This window comes from Dromiciops gliroides, chromosome 5 (genome assembly GCF_019393635.1).
Source record: "Dromiciops gliroides isolate mDroGli1 chromosome 5, mDroGli1.pri, whole genome shotgun sequence".
NCBI lineage: Eukaryota > Metazoa > Chordata > Mammalia > Microbiotheria > Microbiotheriidae > Dromiciops > Dromiciops gliroides.
In genome coordinates this window covers 39218572-39241756 of record NC_057865.1, presented here as the reverse complement: position 1 = coordinate 39241756, position 23185 = coordinate 39218572, and the positions used below count along the sequence as shown (strand labels likewise).

At 38.1% G+C, this 23185-nt stretch overlaps 1 protein-coding gene across 5 annotated transcripts in view; it reads right to left on the bottom strand.

The window, feature by feature from the left end:
* Positions 1-23185, bottom strand: part of NEK11 (NIMA related kinase 11) — a 277182-nt gene that overhangs the window by 177005 nt on the left and 76992 nt on the right. For all 5 annotated transcript variants that reach the window (XM_043968528.1, XM_043968529.1, XM_043968526.1 and 2 more), the window contains exons 4-5: positions 13554-13672; positions 216-280 (exon numbers count right to left, since the gene is read on the bottom strand). In XM_043968528.1, the coding sequence (XP_043824463.1) occupies positions 216-280; positions 13554-13672 (184 nt within the window). The remainder of the gene's footprint in view (positions 1-215; positions 281-13553; positions 13673-23185) is intronic.

Here is a 23185-nt window from a genome sequence, read left to right as displayed (position 1 = left end):
AAAAAACAAGATAATGGATTTAAGTTTCGAAATCAATTCAGGCTTATGTGTAATAGTTCCTGGTAAAAATGAGAGATTATAACATTTATAAACTAATGAATTCTTGTTAACAATCAGCCACTCCCAATACCATCCAATTTAATTTGATATACAGACAGTCAGAATTCACTATTTCACTACTTCACAATTTCCAATATAAGGGGAAAAAATCTTACCAATTTTAAGTAGGTTATTTTTCAAAAAAATGTTCTTTGCTTTGAGGTCCCTGTGAAGTATTCTCCTGGGAAAGGAAAAAGAAACTCAACTTCATTTCAATCGTGCAATTGCAAATTTGCAAATATGACTATGCTGTGATTGTAAAGCCCCCACACCTCTATTTTTTCATATTCATGAAAAAAACCATTGTTGCAATTTTTTAATCTGGAGCCATTAGATGCAAAATAAAAGGCATTATCATAATTTTTATTAAAAATTCACAACATAGGGAAATGTACTTGCTTTTAGGTGCAAAAGACATCATGCAACATATAATAGAACATTTAATTAAAGTCTATGTCCATAGAAATGTTGGGAATTTTTATATGCCAAGAGATAAATAAAATATTAATTAAAAAATAAAGTAACAAAATCTTCACAAGCATGTTTTGTTTTTTGATGGAGCATTAGTCTGGAGATAATCATGACCTGGGATCATTTCACTAAAAGCCATCCCAATAGAAGATGATCTAGGGGAATGGTTCTCTGCCCAACTTTTTGGTCTCAGGACCCCATTGCACTCCGACGAATCACCCTCAAAGAGCTTTATTCTATGTAGGGTCACATCGAATGATGTTTCCTGTATTTGAAATTTAAATGTCTTAGTGTTATTATGAAAATAATTTTGACCTCACAGACCCTTTGAAAGGGTCTTGGGGAGCCCGACAGGTCCCTGGATCATATTCAGAGAACTCCCAGTCTAAGTGCCCTAATTAAGTATGTCATATAAAGAATTGTTATCTTTCTACATGTGGCACTAAAACCCAACAGTAGATGACTGAGCATCTGTGGTGATTGGATAGTGGTCCTTTCAAATAATATGTATATTATCTGATTAAATACGAAGGCAATACATAATCATCGTAATCGCAGATCCATCTCTCTTCTCCATGTCCTTGTTGTGGTTTGCCCCATGTTTGCAATGCACCCCTCCTATTTCCATTTGTCTTCTTCCTTCAAGGTCCAATTCAAGTTCTATATTTACTGTATGAAGAGTGTTCCTGGTCCCCTTACCCCCAGTTCTCAGTGCCTTCCTATTCCTACTGTGTATCTGCTTTGTAGATGATGTTTTGCTGTATGCCCTTAGACATCTCTCCCATTAGAACATAAGCTCCTTTCTTCATGGAAAGGATGTTTTGACTTCTTGGTGGCTGGCATATAAAGAATCAAAACAATATCAGCCAGTCAGTCAACAAACCCTTATGATGCCTGTGCCAAGCACCATGCTGAACTCGGGGGGTAAAAAAAGGCAAAAAAATAGCTCCTGCCCTCACCAAGGTTACATTCCAGTGCGGAGATACAACAGGTACACATAAATAAATACAAGGTAATTTCAGAAGAGAAACTAGGAAAGAGGCTATGTAAAAATTTGTACCTGAGTTGAGGCTTGAAAGAAACTAAGGGATTCTAAGAGGGAAGGAAGCTTTTGTATGAAGGGCATTTGGGGCAGAATCATGGAGTTTGGTGATGGAACAGGGAGGATAGGGAACATCTTGTGGGCCAACTGGCCTAGAACAAAGAGCTACAAGTCTCCTGGAATACCCTTTGAGAAATTGGGGTCACTGACATATAATGAAGTACATATTTTCTCCAAACTTCTCTGGAGCAAATTTCACTTCTTCAACTTTCGTCTGGATTAGGTTCCTCCTCCATCGTCATGGATCAAAAACCTTCAAGAGCTGCCTCTACCAAAAAAAATTATCCTCAGGATGAATTTTTCAGGATGAAAATTTAACCATCATGGTTGCATTCTTGTTTTTGTTTTTTTTGGTTTTTTGCGGGGCAATGGGGGTTAAGTGACTTGCCCAGGGTCACACAGCTAGTAAGTGTCAAGTGTCTGAGGCCGGATTTGAACTCAGGTACTCCTGAATCCAGGGCCGGTGCTTTAACCACTGCGCCATCTAGCTGCCCCCATGGTTGCATTCTTAATCAGTGGCCAAATTAGGAGCAGAACCCAGGTTCCATTATGTCAGTACTCCTCTCCTCTAAGCCACATACACAACATGTTGTCAAAGACCAAGGCCTAAAGGTAAGTAAAAGGTCTAATTTTCTGTATGAGCTCCACGCCACAGCCATTTTGTACAAGGCACGTCTTTCCCCATACCACCCCTGGGGCACAACAGTACACTTCCAAAAGCTGGGCCAGAGAGTCTCACGGTTCCATGGTTACCCATTTTGGCGTTTACAACCCCCGGGGCTGATTTTTTCCAAAACATTCTTTGATTCCAGCTCAATATCTACGATCCCATGATCCTAGGAAACATTCCTTTTCCTGGGAACCCTAAGCACAGATCAGTATAATTTAAGCTGAAATCCATCTAAGGCATACTCTCAAGAGGTAGCTGCCCGTGTCATGTGACCTAGAAAACATCCAAAAGGAGCATCCTCATGTCTCTTGACCACCGGCCTCCCATGGTTGCTACAGACTCCCATTTTGCAGCTTATCTTATCCAGAAATTCCTTTTTTTTTTCCTTTCGGAACTTGGGTCTCCCTATTTCGTCCAGACTTGAAGCACAGTGGCCACTCATGGCCCAACCCCACTGCTGACTGGCACAAATTGGCCCCATATGCGAGCTGGGTTCCTTCTCAGGCAGTCTGGATCCCACTCCTTCACCTCCACATTCATGCCAAGCTGTGTGCAGATGTGCAATCAGCTTTATTCCTACGGTAGCTCAGAATTAATTTATTGAAGATTAATAGCCCAATTACCTTTTAAGGCCTTAAGAAATGAGGAATGAGGCAGGTTATGAAATAATGACAGAAGTTCAGAGTATAAAATTATAAGAATCAAGTTAGGGTATAGAAGGGGGAGTATCTTGTCCCATGACTTTCGGGATCAGACACAATGATACAGAGAGGATTCTTCTCTTCATCTGCATAGGGGTAAGCTACAGGCAACTCAAAGAGAAGATCCAAGGTGGCCAAGGACAGGTTGAAGACCTGGTACCTCATGAAGAAGAAGGGAGAGGTAGAAGAACAACAACAAAAATAAATCAAGCATTCCATAATTTTCTCCGGGGCTGGTCTTGATTTTGATGAAAAAGTAAAATGGAAACAATGGTTCAAATTTAGATTAAATTCTTTTCCCACTGTAACGACTAGTAAGGTTTACCTAAGAGATTCTCTTGATCATGCTAATTCCTTAGTAACAATGTAAACACAAGGTAGCAATGATTATGTCTCATTGATAAGGTGTGGATTCATCTTGAGCAACTTGGGCGACTGAAACTATGTTAATGACATAGGTTCCCACCTTTTAATCCTTTAAAAGGAAGAGGGATAGGAAGAGGAGAGGAGAAGAAGAGGAGGACAGAGATGAGGAATAATACAGAGCTTCAGAGGTGGGTCATAAGGCAGCATAATAGAGTTGAAAAGAAGTTTCCATTTTGAATTAATAGAGAGATGGGCTCAAATAGCCCCTTTAACTTTTTTTTTTTTTTTAGTGAGGCAATTGGGGTTAAGTGACTTGCCCAGGGTCACACAGCTAGTAAGTGTTAAGTGTCTGAGGCCCGATTTGAACTCAGGTCCTCCTGACTCCAGGGCCGGTGCTCTATCCACTATGCCACCTAGCTGCCCTGCCCCTTTAACTTTTATCTGAAAGACACATGGCCATAGAAGATCTCTCTGAATCTCCTCATCTGTAAAAAGAGGCTAATAATAACTATAGTACCTAACATTCACTGTTGTGATAAAAGATATGATACATATATAATATGTAGTAATGTACTATATTAATGTTATTAGTAGGTAGTAATAATTGCTAATAGGTAATATTAAAGGTTATTAATGACTGATATTAATGTTATTTAGGAAACATGAGACTGTTACCTAAATCTCCCTGTTATATCTTGATCAGGCCCAGAATTGAGGGGGGGAAAATGGTATTAGAATATTTGCCTACATGCAAATAATTGGTCTACATTTTAGTGAGGGGTTTTTCCCATAGCAGCCAAAAATAAATAAACAAAACAAAATGTAAATTTTAATGTGGTATCATAGTTGAACTTTCTCTAGATAATCATGCCAACCAAATCCCTGTGACTGATAGCCGACCACTCACTGAGTTTATCTCAGCAGCTGGTCTTCTCTGCTACTTTAATCTCAAAAAGCCCAGACCTCTGGTGCCCCAGGACCAATGCCCTCCTTGGAAAAGCCCAGTACCACTTCATATTCTTTGCAATCTAGGCTCATTTAAACTCCAGCCCTTCCAATTAGCAGTTGCTCTCTCATGATAGCTTCAAGTATTTTCTGCTTTTAAAACATCATTGATTAGAATTTATGTCATCTGTCATAGAGTTGGTACCTTGGCAATAAATTCCACTAATCCAATTAAAAGAAGCCTTGGCCACCCAGAGAGGCCAGGGAGAAAAACAAAAGTATAAACAGAATGCTGATCTTTAGTTCTTAGCACTACTGCTTTCCCCATATCTTTTTTCATTTCCTGAAGTGATACACTGAGATTATTTCGAAGGTATTTTGCTCAGAGGAGCCAAGCCAACCATCATTTTCCCAGGTAATTTACTTCCCATCTCAGGTGAAAGCAATCTATGTCTACAGCTCATTTTAATATATACTACTGGCAATAAAAGGGAAGACACTAGCATAATAAATACTTTAGAGACAGCAGAATTTTTATGGACTGCAGTCTGAAATATGTGTTTAATGCTCAGTGAAGTGCACTTTTGAATCTGAATTGCTTTCCCAAACTGTAGCTCTGCCACAGAAGTTCCTGGAGGAGGATTTCCTTAGACCTTCATTAAATTGGGAGCTGGAAATTAACACAGACACTGACTGGGGTGGGGCAGTAGATTTGGATCATGGCACTCCGAGATCATCCTCTTCAACCCCCTCATTTTATACCTGAGGAAACTGAGGCCCAGAGAGTGGAAGAGGCTTGCCCAAAGTCACACAGTAGGGCCAGGATTCAAGACTGGGTGCTTTGACTGCAAATCTCCCATCCCTTCTACCTTGTTTTCACCAGAAAAGTGGGCTCAAATTATGATTGAGCCTTCCCTACCTAATGTCTGTGTGAACTCAGATCCATCACTTAGATGACCTCAAACCTTCCTTCAACTCCAAAATCTACATATTTTACAACTATAGACACCGACCTTCTCACGGATCTCTACACACCCCATTCCATCGACCAACGTCCAATGTCTGCTCTGGCTTGCTCCCGTGCCTGGCAGGTAAGCTCTCCCAGTTCAATGCTCTACCTAACTTTGTACTAGACTTATTCCACATCCCCCCTTCCATTGGGGGATATTTCCTAGCCCCCAGCAGCCCTAGTATGACATCAGATTGGAACTTCCTCCCTCATACCATGCCGATCAAATCCTGCTTGTGCCTTCCAGTTACACTGGATATAGCTTGTAGGTACAACTTGGGGCATGTTTTCTCTCTCTCCAACAGCAGAGACAGTGTTTCTGCTTTAATTTGTTATCTTCAGAGCTTAGCACAGAGAAACCACTTAAACAAATGTTTGTTGACTGACCACAACTCTCCATTTTGAAACTTCTGGTTTGTTTGTAAAAGGTATAAAATTCATAAAAAATATTCTTCTTGGGGGGCAGCTAGGTGGCGCAGTGGATAAAGCACCGGCCCTGGATTCAGGAGGACCTGAGTTCAAATCCAGCCTCAGACACTTGACACGTACTAGCTGTGTGACCCTGGACAAGTCACTTAACCCTCATTGCCCCAAAGAAAAAAGAAGAAAAAAAAGAAAGAGCCCTTTTTCAGAGCTTTTTGATTAAGCATAAAATCTGCCAGAATCTACTACAGCAAAGAAAGTCCTGTCGGTGCAAATTAAGCATTGACCAGGGTGGAAGGGATGAATTAGTTGGAATAAGAAGCACATTTACCAGGGAGAGCTTCTAGTGACTGGAAAGCTACTGTTGTCTGCTTGCTTGCTTGCTTTCTTCCTTCCTCCCTCCCCAACTCCTTCCCTCCCTTCCTTCCTTCCTTCCCTTCTAACAGATGCAGGGAAAATAATGAATCTGATTTTTAGGTCAATTTTCTGTTTCTATTCTTCCAGAAGAAGGCTAGGATATAGAAAATGACAACTTAAAGCCTTCAGTGCTATTATTGGTGGAAAGAATTACCTATCATGTTAATGAGAGACTCAACTCTGAGAAAGCAGTGCCTTTGAAGGACTCTGGCCCTTGGAAACATCAGTAAGCTACAAAGCAGTTAATATGACTTTAATCATCAGATGTACAAGGCCTGGGGCTTTTTGGCTCCCCAAACACCTAGATCAACAGATAAAAGTTTTCCTTAAAGGAAAATAAGGGAAACAAGGTTAGACTATGCAATGGTACATTAATTATTCACATTTGGTGAAAAGAGAATTTATTTTTGAATCCTTTTTTCTCCAAATTGAATTTTGTTATTTTTCCAGTTAACAAGTATTTATTTTATCTCCTGCCCACCCTCAACCACTTAATTACAATAGTTCAAAGAAAAAGAAAATCCTTATAACCATCAAGACAAATTTCCACATCAACCACATCTGAAAATGTATTTTAAGTCTGTCACCTCTCAGAAAGGAAGTGGGTAGCATGTTTCATTCTCTGTCCTCTAGAATCACAGTCTCCATCACATTCGAGATCCTGGATTTGAACTCATTTTTTCCTATTCCTTTAATTCTTGATATAGAAGGCATCCTTTTAAAAGTTATACCAATGCTACAGGAGTTACTTAATTACAAATGTCATTTTAATAGTTATACTTTTGTAGAAAACCTATAATTGGCTATATTGTGTTTTATTCCTGATTTCTTTAGTTTAGCAAATTTGGAAAATATCCTAGCCAACCAGCCCACTGTCACCAGTGTTACCACCATTCACCTGGAACTGGGGACCCAAATTGAAGAGGGAAGAGCTAGGAGGAAATAATCAGCCATTATGGGGCTAGGGTGCTAAGACTATTAGGCAGTGAACCTGTTAGCAAGCTTACCAACATCAAATACTCTATTCTATGTACATATGTGACTTTTTAAACCTCCTGGCACTGCAGTGGGTTCGGCTACTGTCCAAGAGAACAACGAGAGCAGCAGGGCCATTGGCACTTATCGGCCTCCACGTGCACAGCTAAAGGTGCTAAGAGGAGGGCATTATTTGTGGACTCACCTCAGCATGCTGGTAGTTGCCTAGGACTGAACTACGGCCCACTCATCCCTAGATCAAGCCTCCTGCTAGCCCCATCTTGTGCCTGTAACAATTTCTAGTTTTGATCCTCCTTTGGATGGAGACACTGGATCCCAGGCCTGACCTTTCTTCTTCTTCTTCTTCTTCTTCTTCTTCTTCTTCTTTTTTTAGGGCAATGAGGGTTAAGTGACTTGCCCAGGGTCACACAGCTAGTAAGTGTTAAGTGTCTGAGGCCGGATTTGAACTCAGGTACTCCTGAATGCAGGGCCGGTGCTTTATCCACTGCGCCACCTAGCTGCCCCAGGCCTGACCTTTCTGAGGCAACGATCTTTCTTCCTGAATCTTGGTCTATTGGATAACTTCTCAGATCTAATCTTTACTTCCTCACCCCATCCCCAGCACAAGAAACCATCCTACCGACCCCCAAGTCTTATCTCTTAGGGGCCTGATTGTTAATAATAACTAGCAATTGTATAGCTCTTTATATATATATATATATACACACACACACACATATATATGTATATAATCTCTTTTTAATCTGACAACATCCCTGGGAATTCTTATGCCCATTTTACAGATGAGGAAACTGAGGCAGAAAAGGGTTAAATAACTTGCCCAGGGTCACACAGCTACTCAGTGTCTAAGGTCACATTTGTTTGGTTGTTTTTTGGGGTTTTTTGTGGGACAATGAGGGTTAAGTGACTTGCCCAGGGTCACACAGCTAGCACGTGTCAAGTGTCTGAGGCTGGATTTGAACTCAGGTCCTCCTGAATCCAGGGCCAGTGCTTTATCCACTGCGCTACCTCACTGCTCCCTCTAAGGTCACATTTGAACTCAGGTTCTCCTGATTCCAGATCCAGCGCTCTAAGTACGACATTCTATTCACTACTCCACCTCCCTGCCTCTGGTCCCACTTGTAAAAAAAGTAGAGGAAGTCTTTTATAGAAAATAATGTTTTACATCTTTATCTACAGAACAGCATCTCTATAAATTAATTTTTTTTCCTGTATGTGCTATCTCAAAAACAAAAGAGTAAAACTAATCAAGGTCTCCACTTTTAAACTGAGATATCAGATTAGCCTTATGCAGGCCAGCTTAAAAGGAAAAGGAAAAAAGAATGAGGACAGGTCTTCCTAAAAAATAAATTGGAATAGCAAAATTATGTCTAAATAACAACCATGTTATATGCTTTTTCACTCTGACCAGTTTTGAGCATCATAAGAGGATGAATACCCGGGGTGAAAGATCCCAATTATACAAATGAATTTAAATCCTAAAACTTGTCGATAGAAAAATTTAAGATAGGTTATAAAATAAAATTAAGATTTAATCTCCTAGTGGGTAAGGAAGATCTATGCAAATAATTTAAATAGAATCAAATCATCAGATAACTCTGGTGGGAGAGAAATGGTAATGTTGTGCCGTTAATTTTTTAGGACAGTCGCTCAATACATCTTGTTGGCCAGACCTATTTCTGTAAAATACTGACTGCAAAGCTCACAAATGTAGCCCTAAACACCAGTCTGCTTAAGATGCCTCAGAATCAATTTTGGTTTTGTTTTTGTTTTTGTTTTTTTGTTTGTTTGTTTGTTTTTTTGAGGGGCAATGAGGGTTAAGTGACTTGCCCAGGGTCACACAGCTATCAAGTGTCAAGTGTCTGAGGCCGGATTTGAACTCAGGTCCTCCTGAATCCAGGGCCGGTGCTCTATCCACTGCCACACCTAGCCGCCCCGCAGAATCAATTTTTGAACTAAAAATGTCTAATGTTAAGAGATCCCGACCATAAGAATAATGTCTCGGCCAACATTGCTCTCTTTGCATTCAAAATCTAAGGGAAACGTAGGAGGAATTCTCCTGCAGTTTGATCCCTCTCAAATAACCAGGCAGGTTCCATGACCAGGAAAAAGGGTCATCAGGCATTCCCACCACCACCAACAGACTAGTGAGGAGGGGAAAGGGAAACATTAAGAGAAGAGGAGCTCTGACCTGCACCTGTGCAGAGTACCACACTGATGAAATCAGGAGGAAAAGATAGAAGAGAAAGAAGAGGATCAGGAAAAGGAAGAAGATGAGGAAGAAGAAAATGGATTAAGAGGGAAAAGAATAAAAAAGGATGAAGAAGAAGAAAATGAGGATGAAAAATAGAAAGAAGGATGGAGAAGCAAAGGAGAAAATGGAAAAAGAGGAGAAAGAAGAAGAAAAAGAAGGATGAAGAAAAGGAAGAAAATGGATGAAGAAGAAGAGGAGAAAGAGGAATGAAAAGCAGAGAGGAAGAAGAAGAGTGGAGGGACTACTTCCATTGTCCCTAGTGCCTAGCTCAGTGCTGGGCATATAGTAAGTTCTTAATAAGTACTTGTTAATCACCTGATTCCATAAACATTTACTGAGTACCTATGAGATGCACCACACTTTTCCAAGGGCTGGCATTACAAATACATACACATACACACACACACACACACACACACACACACATCCCTGCCCCAAAGGAGCTTACATATTAATAGTGAGGAGTGGGGGGTGAGGGGATATAACATACACAAAAATACAGAGATATATAAAGTAATCCAGTTTCAAGATGTCATCTCATCTGTGTTTTGATGGAAGCAAGAGGCAGAGATGAGCAGGGAATGCTTTCAAGACATGGGGAACAGCCTGTGAAAAGGCACAAAGGTGGGAGATGGGGGGATGTACAGGAAACAGCTAGTAAGTAAGCCATTTTGTATGGAAGGGAGAGTGCGTGATGGGGAGAAACATGAACTAAGGCTGGCTTTAAGGAAAAATGGGAGCTATAGCATGAGGGGCATTAAACACCAGCTTAAAGGCTCTCTCCTGTTTCCTGGAGGTGATAGGTAGCCACTGAAGATTTTTAGTAGTGGACTGCCATGACCAGATTCGTGTTTTAGGAATATCAAGTTGGCAGCTATGGGCAATATGGATTGGAGGAGTAAGACACGATAAATAAAGCAATTAGAAGGCTATCACAATAGTTCAAAGGAGAGGTAATGAAGGTTTTAATTAAGGTGGTGGTCATATGAATGAAAAGAATGGACAGACTGGAGTGGGGAGAGCCTTGAGACAGGCAGACCCACCAGCAGCTACTGCACTAGTCCAGGTGAGAGGTGATGAGGGTCTGCACTAGCGAGGTGGCAGCTTCAGACAAAAGAAGGGGGCGTATTAAAGAGATGCTTCGGAGGAGGAATCAACAGGCCTTGGTAACAGCTTGGATATGGGGGATGAAAGTGAGTGATGGGAAGATGGTGATGCCTTCAACAGTAACTGGGAAGTTTGAAAATATGGGGAAAGTTTAGGGGAAAAGATAATGAGCTCAATTTCTGGGCATCCAGTTCAAGATGTCTGAAGGGCAACTGGAGACATGAAACTGGAGGTCCTCAGAGAGGTCAGGGCAGGATAGGTAAACTTGAGACTCATCAACAGAGAGATGATTATTAACTCTAATCACCAAGTGAAGTAACTTAGAGGGAGAAGAGAGCCCAAGATAGAGCGCTGTGGGAGCATTATGGGGGGAGGTATGCCCTGAATGAGGATTCAGCAAAGGAGAAAACTGAGGAGTGGTCTGATAAGTAGGAGAAGAACCAAGCCAGAAGAGAGCCAAGCTACACTCAACTAAATAAATCGGTGCTTTATCCTCGCTGGGTGTCCGTTTAACTAGCCATAGCTAAGTAAACCGCCTTTTGTTAACTATTACATAGAGGTATCGACAACACTCCTGACTGTGGCCTGAACAAGATTTAACCATAATTGGGAAATCTTTCATAGAATAAGTAAAAATACAATAAAACATAGGTAATATTAATATTTGGTTTTCTAAGACAACATGCAGCCCACAGGGACCCTTAAGTAAGGTCTAGTGGTCTCCTTTTCTATTTGAGTTTGCCATCCCTGGTCTAAATGTGTTTTTTTTTCCATTTCCAAACCTGAAGCAGCAGACTAGCTTGAATCAGGACTAGCCTACAATAGACCTTCAACAAAAAAGGGGGATTTTGGAAGCAATATAATGAGTTCCATTTGGCTGTGATATTGAGTTAGAGATGCCTATGGGGACAATAAGTAGGGATATAATCCCTGCTTAGGGAGAAAGTATCAGATAAATGAGGTCATTTGAAAGAAATGAAGGGATCTCCATATTGCTCTATTATACAGATATCCAGCAAGGCAAGGGATATTTAATTGTCATTCATAAATGGTCAAATAAAAACATAATTGCCCTTACAGCCTTGATTCTCTTAATTTGCATGTAGGAGTCATTCCTAAACTAATATTAACTGAGATATGAAATTAAAACTTGTATGAGAAGAGTAAAACATAACATTAGCTACCTCAATGACAGAACTAATGAGAATTAGTTTCATTCATCAGATGAAATATAAAGCATCAAATTTCAGATCCAGATGTTACAAACATTGAATATTCATTCTGCTTTATCACCTTTCTTCCTTTATTATTCAGTATTAGAGAAGAAATAGTCATCCCCATTTTGGCTGTTCCTTTATTGAACTGATTTCAGATAAAGGTTAAAACACAGTATCTCCTAGTAAAATATCCCTAAGCCTTTCAGATGGTGATTTTAGAATGAGAAATGTATTTAACTGTTTCTATGTAGAACCAAACATAGAAAACAACTTCTGGGTCATTCAACTTTAAATTGACATTTAGGGGGGCAGCTAGGTGGCACAGTGGATAAAGCACCGGCCCTGGATTCAGGAGGACCTGAGTTCAAATCCGGCCTCAGACACTTGACACTTACTAGCTGTGCGACCCTGGGCAAGTCACTTAACCCCCATTGCCCCGCAAAACAAAACAAAACAAAACAAATTGACATTTAGATAATTTTACATTTTGTCCAATGAACAACAAAGAAATGACAGACATAAGACAGTTCTACAGTCTAAAGATAGTTTTGAGTCACTCTTACTCCAATTGATTGGGTGCTCTTGTACATAGTGGGCTTTCTCAAGTAATTATATTTAATAAGTATTTTGAAATTTAATTCAAAATCGTCATGGGAAATAACAGAAATGGTGATTTTTCAAAATGGATGAGTCCTGAAGTCCTAAATTCTGCAAGAGTTGCTTAGTCTATAAAAAGATTACTTGGTATACCTTTACAAATGTCTCTCGAGTTGGATTAACATCACTCAAAAGACAGTTCTAGGTTACCCTTAACACTGTGGATTATATTTATCATCTAGCATGTGTTTGCTAAGATAGGTGGAGAAACCCAGGATAATGCGATTACTTTTCATGTTATCAGAAACCATCCGTGACAGGTGTTTAAGCAGGCTGACCGTCAGGGATGGTCAGACCTTTGTTTATCACAGGAACCATCACTGTAGGCAGTGAAGGCCATAAGGCTGCTGCTACAGTTTTCCAAATGATTAGCTCTGTGAACACTTCACAGGAGGGTTTTTTTTTCTTTCTTTCTTCTCTGGACCAACATCTTTGCACTGGTTGGTCTACTCTAATACTATATACCTTAGAGATTATTTAAAATCTTTTGTTAATTATCAAGTGAACATTAGAAAGAATGTGAGATTTTAAGCATAGTTCAAAATAGTAAACACACAAATTATAGATAAGTAAAATCCACAAAATACTCTTTGGCTTTCAGAATTGGAGATTTTGGTGTGGTATGGGATTTTGGTGTAGAATTCCATTTAACTGAAGCCAAAGTGTATTTTCTGCCTCAATTATTCCAAAACAGTCCAGCCAAATGTTCCAGGTACCAAAAATTTTATGATTTGATTCTGGCATAAGACACATTAATTGTACAAAGTAAGTGCTTTAACATTATAGACAGCATATGAGATATCGCTAAATGTCAGTTTCTGTTATTTAAGGGCAACTCTTCAAAAACAACTTTAACATACTCTATTAAAGCAAATACTATATAAGCAAATATCTGTTGGTTGACCAGTTTTCCCAAGTGTTTATGAACACAAAGTGGCTAGTTTATAGAGTATCTGGTAAAAGAGAGATTTTTTTTTTAAGTATTTGCTCTCAAAGAGTTTATATTCGTAAGGGCCATGGATCACTTGCTGCCCTGAATTTTCTTTAGAATGTAAAAAAAATTCTTATTTGTTAGATACAAATTCACATAAAGCGGCTCATTGTAGCTGGCAACTATACCTTTCATGCATGTAGTCAACTCCCAGTAACAGCTGGATAAACCATTCTATTATCTGGTTTTCAGGAAAGGTGTTTCCAGCTTCTTTGTACTCTTGAATTTTATAGTCCAGATCTCGACCCTGAAAGAAGAGTATATTTTCTCACGTTTTTTTTTTAATTGAGACATCGAATTCAAGGCCTTTTTATTAAATCTAATAACTCCAAGCCCAAAAGAAATAGCATATACTTACTATGTAACCTCAGGCAAGTCTTTCAATCTCCTCAGGTCTTCATTTTCTCCTTTGTAAAATGAGATATTTGGATTTGACCTTTAAGGTCCTTTCTAAATCTAAATCCTATCAACATATCTTATGAATTACTATCAGCATAAATGTTTATCCTCGGTTCACATTCACAAAGATATATAAAGTTAGACAGAAACAAGTATATTTACATATATATATATATACCTACAGTTTATATATATAATATAGATAGATAGATAGATAGATCTATAGTATGAAAGTACACACATACACACGTGTGTACTCCTCAAGAGCAACTCTGGTAACCATCACTTCTAGCATCAAGCTGATGCACTTCTGATATTTGTCCTTTCACAACCTTCTCACTACTATACCTGACTTAGATATCTGAGGAAAACAGTTATACTCTTGAATGTAACAAGCTATAGCACACTAGAAAGATATGCACACCAGAATTGTTATATGGTTATGGAACAAATATAATAATCCAATCACAGACAGAAGATATTTTTGTTATTAACCATAAACTGAGGTATAGTCATTATCAGAAAGAACCCCAAGTCTAAATCCAAGAAGATAATAAGAGAAAACAACAAAAGAACAAATTTCAGAACTGCATCAGCTGAGCTTGATGCTGGAAGTGATAGATACTAGAGATGTTATTGAGGAATAAGTTCAAATGAACAAAGCAATAGTTTTGAAGCAGAGAATCAGAGAAGTTACCCAGTGGATCAATTAGTTTGGCTGGGGCTTCATTCCTAGAGAGGTGTTAGTGAAGCACAGGATGGATGGTATTAGGTTAGCCGTGGAAACATCTGTTTAACACAGGAATTACTTTCATGAAGGAACTTTTATGGACAGTTCCTGAGACGAAGGACATAAAAATTGACAGTTCCAGAGTCGTGAGTTATCTCTAGCAGATTAATTTTCCTTGGTCAATTTCAGTAAAGATGAGTCCACTCTCTGGATGCATTTGTATGAATATGTGATCCAGGTCTATGTGTAGATTATAATATATTTCTTATTCCTGTAAGTGTAGGTTTATGAGCATATGTGATGATATTATTATTTCTTTTGCTTTATTATAAAGTAAATGGTTATGTTTAAGACATAAAAGCATCATTATTGTGAGTGTCCGGTTTTACATAAATAGAAACAGATCAATGGGGATTCAAGAATTGTAGTGGTGAGTAGAAGAAGTGTACTCCTTTAAAACAGAGCTAACCCTTAAGATCCTGTGGTAATGGTCACATCTCCCAAAGTAAAGACAAGTTGGAGTAAAGAAGGCATCTCATCTGCCAAAAAAAAAAAAGGGGGGGGCAGCTAGGTGGCGCAATGGATAAGGCACTAGCCTTGGATTCAGGAGGACCTGAGTTCAAACCCAGCCTCAGACACTTACTAGCTGTGTGACCCTGGGCAAGTCACTTAAACCCCATTGCTCTGCCAAAAAAAAAAAAAAAAAAAAAGAAGGCATCTCAGAGAGTAAGCAGTATATACACAACCTGTGTAATTGGTCTAAGGTGCTAAAATATAGATAAGCACCCCAAGCTCCCATTCTTCTGAAGTTCATGCTAATTATTCAAGCCATGCTAACCTAATGTTCCTACAAGTGACTCAAAACATTTTCACTAATCAACCTAGAGATATGAAAAAGCTTTTGATGTATGGAGTTATATAAATACCATAGACACATATACCTAAAAAGCAGGACGGTTTAGTGAGACCTGAGTTGAAGACCTCTCCCTGACACAGACTGGCTGGGTTAACTTAGACCAGTTAGTGTCCCAGGAAATTCTCTAAGACTTTGCAGAGTAGGTTCCAATGAAAATTTATTGTGTGTGTGTATATACACACATATATACACATACATAATATTATACACATATATATGTATGCATATGTGTATGTATATACATGTGCATGTATTTGGAACATAGATACTCCTATGCATGTATAGGTACATATATACACATGCATGTATGAGTACATATATATTGTATATGTAATTATATACATACGTGTGCTTCTCTGATGGAATTCTATCAGCATAGATAGCCCTTTGATTGGAAGAACTATTTCATTTTTGTCAATTCTACTGGAACATAGTAGATATTTAATAAACACTTGTTTGATTGGATGGCTACATAAAAGGATATAATATCATTTTTCCACGCTGATTTTTCCCTCTTATCCTATACTAGCAATACTTTTTTCTAAGCCCAGAAAGGACATCAACTTTCTTTTAGTTCATCTCTTCATCAGATTCTTAAATAGGAATCAAACTTATCCTTATCTTCTGCTGCTGCTGCTGCTGCTGCTGCTGAATGACCTAGATGTCGGAGCATTCTTCCTAACTGCCTCGATTCAGACAATGGCCGGCAAAATAATATTTCAATATAATCTGCATTTCCAAACAACAATCATCACTTCTACTCTGCTCAATGGTGATAACCCAGCATGGATATTAGACCCTATTAGCCTGGGGGGAAAAAACCTTTACTTCCACTCCTCCTTTTCTCAAATCTAGGTTTCTATGAGCATGACCCAAAAATCACACTCTAAGAGAGTAGGAACAAAAGTTTTAAAAAGCTAGCAAGAATGGTGATGACCAAAATCAATAAAAAATTTTTAGTTGGTGAAAACTAAAAAAGGAACGTTTGCTCAATGAAATAAATGAATGTAGTAGCAATCTTAATGAATAAAGCCTATGTGGATTCCATTGCTTAACACTTAATGATTTACACTTCGTATATTACAAAAGAAACTCCACCCCCACAAAAAATTTCCTTAAAGCAACATAATTGTTAATTCAGAAAAACCATGATTTAAAATTCTGAACTTCCTTTCTTGAAACTGTTTTTATAAGTAACAATGCTGATGCTTTTGATCGACTCTCACAGTAATTTTACAAAGAAGTTTAAAATTATAGTATTTCTTAGCTCGTTCAATTTTTCTAAGCACTCCTAGAAGACATCTTAAAGTGGTGTCTAATGGTGGCCTTTTTTCCCTGAAATGACTATAAAGAAAAGGGTATTTATTTTAACTTGAAGCTAAAATTAATGCTGACTTATACCAAGTGGAATAAATTTCCCTAGATACTACCCCTAAAATACTGCTTCATTTAGCATGATTTTACATTACTCATTCCCCTTTTTAACAGAATCACCTAATTTTAGAGTTCAAAGAGCTATAAAGAACCAATCCAATCTTGAAAATGGATTCCCCCACCACAACATACTCGGAAAATGCCCATTCTGCCTTTTCCAGAACACTTCCAGTGAGGGAGGAACTATCTCCTCTCTCATCCCCCAGGGAGCTCATTCTACTTTGGGGTGGCTCTAATTGTTAAGGGAAGTTTTACTTCATCTCAAACCCAAAAATCTGCTCCTTGACAAATTCTCTTCCACTCCCAGTTCTGCCCTCCCCCGGGACTAAGCAGACAAGGTTCTTCATGTGACTGTTGCCCTATCAAACCTTCATTTCTCCAGAATAAACATCTTCAGTTCCTTCAACAAATTCTTTTCATAAACTCTGAAGACAAGACCCCTTCACCATCTTGGTCATGCTCCAAAAGCCCTTCTCTAGCTTTCTAAAATGTGCCCTTCCTAACGTGTGGCATGTAAAACTGAGCATTATCCTTTAGAAGTGGTCTGACCAGGGTGGAGAACGGAGGGACCACAACTCCTTATTTCTGGATGCAAGACTTAGGATCATCCAAGCTCACAATTGTTCTTTTGACTACCATATGACGTTCCTGACTCCTACTGAGCTAGAGGTCAAGTAAGACACTCAAATCTTTGTTTTGAAAATGTCTCTCCCCAACTGAGAAATGGTCAAAGGATATGAACAGGCAGTTTTCAGGTGATGAAATTAAAACTATCTACAACCATATGAAAAAATGTTCTCAATCACGATTGATTAGAGAAATGCAAATTAAAACTACTCTGAGATAGCACCTCACAGCTATCCAATTGGCTAATATGCCAAAAAAAGAGAATGATAAATGCTGAAGATGTGGGAACACTTAAGTACTGTTGGTTGAGCTGTGAATTAATCCAACCATTCTGGAGAGCAGTTTGGAACCATGCCCAAAAGGCTATGGGACTGTGCATACCCTTTGACCCAGCAATACTACTACTAAGTCTGTATCCCAAAGAGATCATGGAAAAGGGAAAAGGACCCACATGTATAAATATTTATAGTTGTTCTTTTTGTGGTGGCAAAGAATTGAAGATTGAGGGGATGCCCATCAATTGATGAATGGCTGAACAAGTTATGGCATATGAAAGTAATGGAATACTATTGTGCTATAAGAAATGATAAGCAGATGGATTTCAGAAAAATGTGGAAAGACATAAATTGATGCTGAGTGAAATGAACAGAACCAAGAGAACATTGTACACAGTATCAACAACATTTTGTGATGACCAGCTGTGTTGGACTTGGCTCTTCTCAGCAATGTAATGATCCCAAGACAATGCCAAAAGACTTATGATGGAAAATGCTCTCCACATTCAGAAAAAGAACTATAGAGTCCGAATGTAGACTGAAGCATACTATATTCACTTTTGTTATTGCTTTCTTTGTTATTGTTCTTGTTTATTTTGTCTTGTGTTTTTTCTTTCCTTTTGTTCTGATTAATATGGAAATATGTATAACATGATTGTAATATATAACCTATATCAAATTGTTTACTGTCTTCAGGAGTGGGGAGGGAAGGGAAGGTGGGAGAAAAATTTAGAACTCAAAAAATATCTTTACATGTAATTGAGAAAAATTTAAATAAATAAATAATTTTTAAAACACAAAAAAAAAACCTTAAAAAAATAAAGTTAATCTTTTTAAGGTTAAAAAAAAGGAAAACATCTCACTTACACTGTGGTATATATAACATTAATAGTAGTGCTGTTACTAATTAAATCATCATGACCTGTCTTTTCCATTCTGAAATCTCAGTGAGATGCCAATAACATGCTAATAAATGCTCTTGTACAATACTAATGATACTAATGACATCTGACTCTACATCATTCTTCAACATTTAGAGGGCTACCTGGGAAGATAGTCATGTTATTTATTATCTTTGTTTTATAGCTGAGGAAGCCTCACAATGCTTAAATGACTATGTCCAAGGTATACTGGTAATCAATAACTCAGTCAGCACTCTGATTCCAAATGCTTTAACTGTATCATGTTGATAGTCTATCTATACCCCAATATTGAATATTCATGTTGTAAATACTAAATGAATTATTCTAACATTAGATAAAAATTGAGCCTCAGAGACATATACACATATATACTCTCATTAACATAAGCTGATAAATCTAGTCTTCAAAGTGAGAAGGGTGACATTATCTGAAGGATACTGAGTACGATGGAACTTAAATTTTAAGAACAAATGCATTTAAAAAGCCTCTAGGATCAGTATTTACAAAGAGCTCTCTTATATGAAACATTAACAACAACAAAAAAGAAAAGAAAAGCTAGACAATTCAGATGGTAATGGTAAAAATTGAAAACATAGCTAACATTTAACCCATTAATGAGAATGTTTTGTCTGTTCCTTTGGACAATTAAAAAGGTAAAAATAATAATCTTAGTAAAGCCAAGGCCAAATAACGTGACGAGAATCCTTCCAGAATCATTTTTAAAGCCTGTGGCACTGCTCAGAAAAATACCAGGCAATGGAAAATAAAAGCCCTGTTATTATACTGTAAAATCCTGAAGACCTACATTTATCTTCTTTTGAATCTTTTCATCTCTACAATGGACTTCATAAAGGAAAACCAGGAAAGGTGTCAAGCCATATTATGCTCTTAAAAGCCAAAAGAGAAAATCCAATTTCTAAATTGTTATTGCAGCATATCATGTCATATTCATGGAGTGTGTGATTGATAATATGAATGGGCATTCATGATTTCAGTTGCTAATTTTCTTCAAATTCCTTTCAAGTAAGTGTTCTTTCTGCTGAGCTGAATTTACATGAACAAGAGTAAAGTGGCAGAACTTCTTTTTATTTCCAGAAATGGAATGAAATAATGGTTCAATCCATAAAGTACTATTTTAGAACATTCTGGACATTTAAGTGAATTACTCCATTCTATTTTGAGGAAGATACTTAATGTTCTTAGGGCATCTAAAGTCGCAAAAATTAAATCTCAAGATGATTTATAGTTCTGTATTTCTTTGCAATAAATGTGGGTTGCCTTGCTAGCTTTTAGCTGAATATATTTATAAATATAAGTAAAAAAAAATTATTTCCAAAACAATGGACAAAGTTTTTTTGGCATGTTAAAAACACAAAAATAGGGGCCTACTTGTACTGGGTTAAGAACCAATTTATATCTTGGATAATCTCTGCTCCCTGATCCCCATGGTTGGACTCCACTCTCTAGAGTCACTACAGGCCACACTCAGGTGAATTTCTACATACCATAACTATCTTACTCTGGTTTTAAGGTGATCCTGGTAGTCTAGAAGTTTAAGAGAGGCCAGATTCCCCTGGGATAACCCCAATTTCCCAAAATTTTGACGTTCCAGGGATACTGAAGAAAGATGCCCAACACTTGAGAGTTGAAGAAGGTTGCTTATGTGGGTCACCAAAGTTAGACACTATAAAGCACAGTAATAAAGAAGGGAGAATAGTAGCTAAGACACTCAAACATTCACAAGAGACAAAAATTCAAGAAAGGAGTCAATAGTAAGCTTGTGACTTCAAGTATATACACAAATGTCCAAAATTTAATAAATAAGGAACTCAAAGTCAAGGGAAGGGTGCAAATTTGATGTCAGAGATGTCATTCAGACTGGGTAAACCCCAAGATTAGATAGGTATACCTTTTTCAGAAGGAACAAGATGGGTAAAAGGAGTTAGAGTAGTCTTATATATTAAGAAGGTATAATCATGTGAGGAAATCTAGGAATCAGAGATAAAAAGCATGATGGAGAGTATTTGGGTGAAGATCAAAGGAGGGAGAAATGTAAAAAAAAATTGCCATCAAAGTAGTAGTAGTAGTAGTAGTAGTAATAAAAAGCATTTATATAACACCTACTATGGGCCAGTGTTTTACAAATATTATCTTATTTGATCCTCACAACAACCCTGAGAGTTAGATACTTTTATAATCTCCATCTTCCAGCTGAAGAAACTAAGGTTTACTCAAGTATACTACAGACCACCTAGTCAGAAGGAGAAAATACGGGAAGAATTTTGGAAATATCAAAATCCTGCAACAAAGGCATGACATAATAGTCATGGGGGACTTTAAAAATCTACTGGAGCTTCCTCTTCCTCTTCACCCCCCCCCCCCCGCCTCGCCCAAAGCAGAGTAGCTAATAACCTCTTGACTTGCCTTAACGATAATTTCATCTTTCAAAAGAGGAAGGAACCAACAAGTGGAAATTCTATTCTGGATCTGAATATCACTAACAGGGAAGAACTGATTGTTGGAGAGAGAATGATGGAAACCTTAAAGGGAAGTTAATATTAGAGTTTGTGATAAGAGAAGAAATCTGGGTACAGTCTGATGTACATCCAAATTTCAGAGGGTTCAGAAGAGAAGAGTCCCATGGAGTAAAATGCTTCAAGGGAATTCAGCCTAGGAGGGATGATGGAGATCCTTAAAAAGAAAATTCTGAAGACACAAAGCGAAACATGTCCAGTGAGGAGGAAATATTGGATGTGTCTGAAGAAACTAATGTGGATGCACAGACAAATCACCAATCAACTTATATTTTGAAACAACTGCACCAATGATGGCAGCAAGGCCAGATAACAGAGGATGAATATAAGAGGGTGAGATGGTCCCCTAAAAATAACATTAGGAATTCCACAGATCAGAATGAGCTACATTTGGTGACAGAAGCTAAGAATAATGGCAACAACCAAAACAAAAGCTATTTTAAAGCTATATAGGGAGTAAAAAGTGATCAGAGAAGGTATAAGACTTTTGCTTGGGGTAGACTAGATGATGAAAACTAAAAAGGGAAGCCAGAACTAGTCAACTCATTTTTTTTGTGTTTTCTTTGCAAAGGAGAATGACATTTACCCTAAAACTGATAAAACAAAAATGACTTACAAGGATGCGATATCTAAGATAAGTGGGAAGACAATAAAAGAACACTCAGCCGTCAGATATTAATTCCAGAGGAATAATATCTTCAGATCCTGAAAGAAAAACAGCAGATGTGATATCTGAGCCACTGTCAGTGATTTATGAAAAAATATGTGAAATAAGAGAGATGCCACGAGACTAAAGGGAAAATGCTATCTCTAAAAAAAAAAAACAAAAACAAAAACAAACAAAAAAAAAAAAACAAAGTAAAAGAAAAGAGTCTACAAACTATGGGCCAGTAGGCTTGACTTTGTGACTCCTGGGAAAATTCTAAAAATAGATCATTCAAGAGACAGTTGCTGAATGGCTAGAAAGAGTTAGCAGCGACACGGCTCCATCAAAAATAGACTCACCTCATTTCCTTTTGGACAAGATTACTAAACTGGGAGAGGAATAGAATGATGCAGCTATAGTTTACCTAGATTTATGCAAAGTTCTTTATAAAGTAAATCTTCCTACTCTTAGAGATAAGATAGAGAGATATGGATTAGAAGATAAACAGATGAATCCATAACTAGTTGGATGGTTGAACTCCAAGAGTCATTATAATGTATCAGTGTCAACACGGCAGGTTGTCCCCAGTGGAGCACACCAAGAAAATCTGTCCTTTGCTCTGCGCTACTGAACACTTTTATCAACTACTTGGTTAAAGGCTTATGTAGTACTGCTTATCAAATTTACGGATTACACAAAGCTGATAAGGGTTAGGGTTACTAATAAGTTAATTTATTATGTGATACTGTTTTTTAAAAAAGGAGTAAGGGATTAAGAATTTATATAGTGCCTACTGTGTGCCAGGCCTACTGTGTAATAAGTGCTTTTTACAAATATTTTAATTGATCTTCACCACAACCCTGTGAGGTAGGTGCTGTGATTATCCCCATTTTATAATTGAGGAAACGGAGGTAAATAAAGGTTAAGTGAAGTGCCCAAGATCACACAACAAGCAGGTGTATAAAGCCCAATTCAAACTCATCTTCCTGACTCTGCTGCTCCACCCAGCTGTGGGATAGCTTTAGGGATAGGGATAGTCAATTTGGGGATAGCTAACACACTGGATCACAGAGTGAGGATCGAAAAGGACCACAAGAGGCTGATATACCAGGCTCAGTCTAATAAAAGGAAGCTCAATAGGGACAATGTCTCTCCCCTCTTTTCCCTTTTGCTTTTGGTCTTTTCTCCTATTTCCTTGTGTTGACTCGACCTCACCTGAAGCCACAGCCAAAAGAAATGGGGTCTGTTAACTTTCCTTCCATCAGCCTTGAATCCT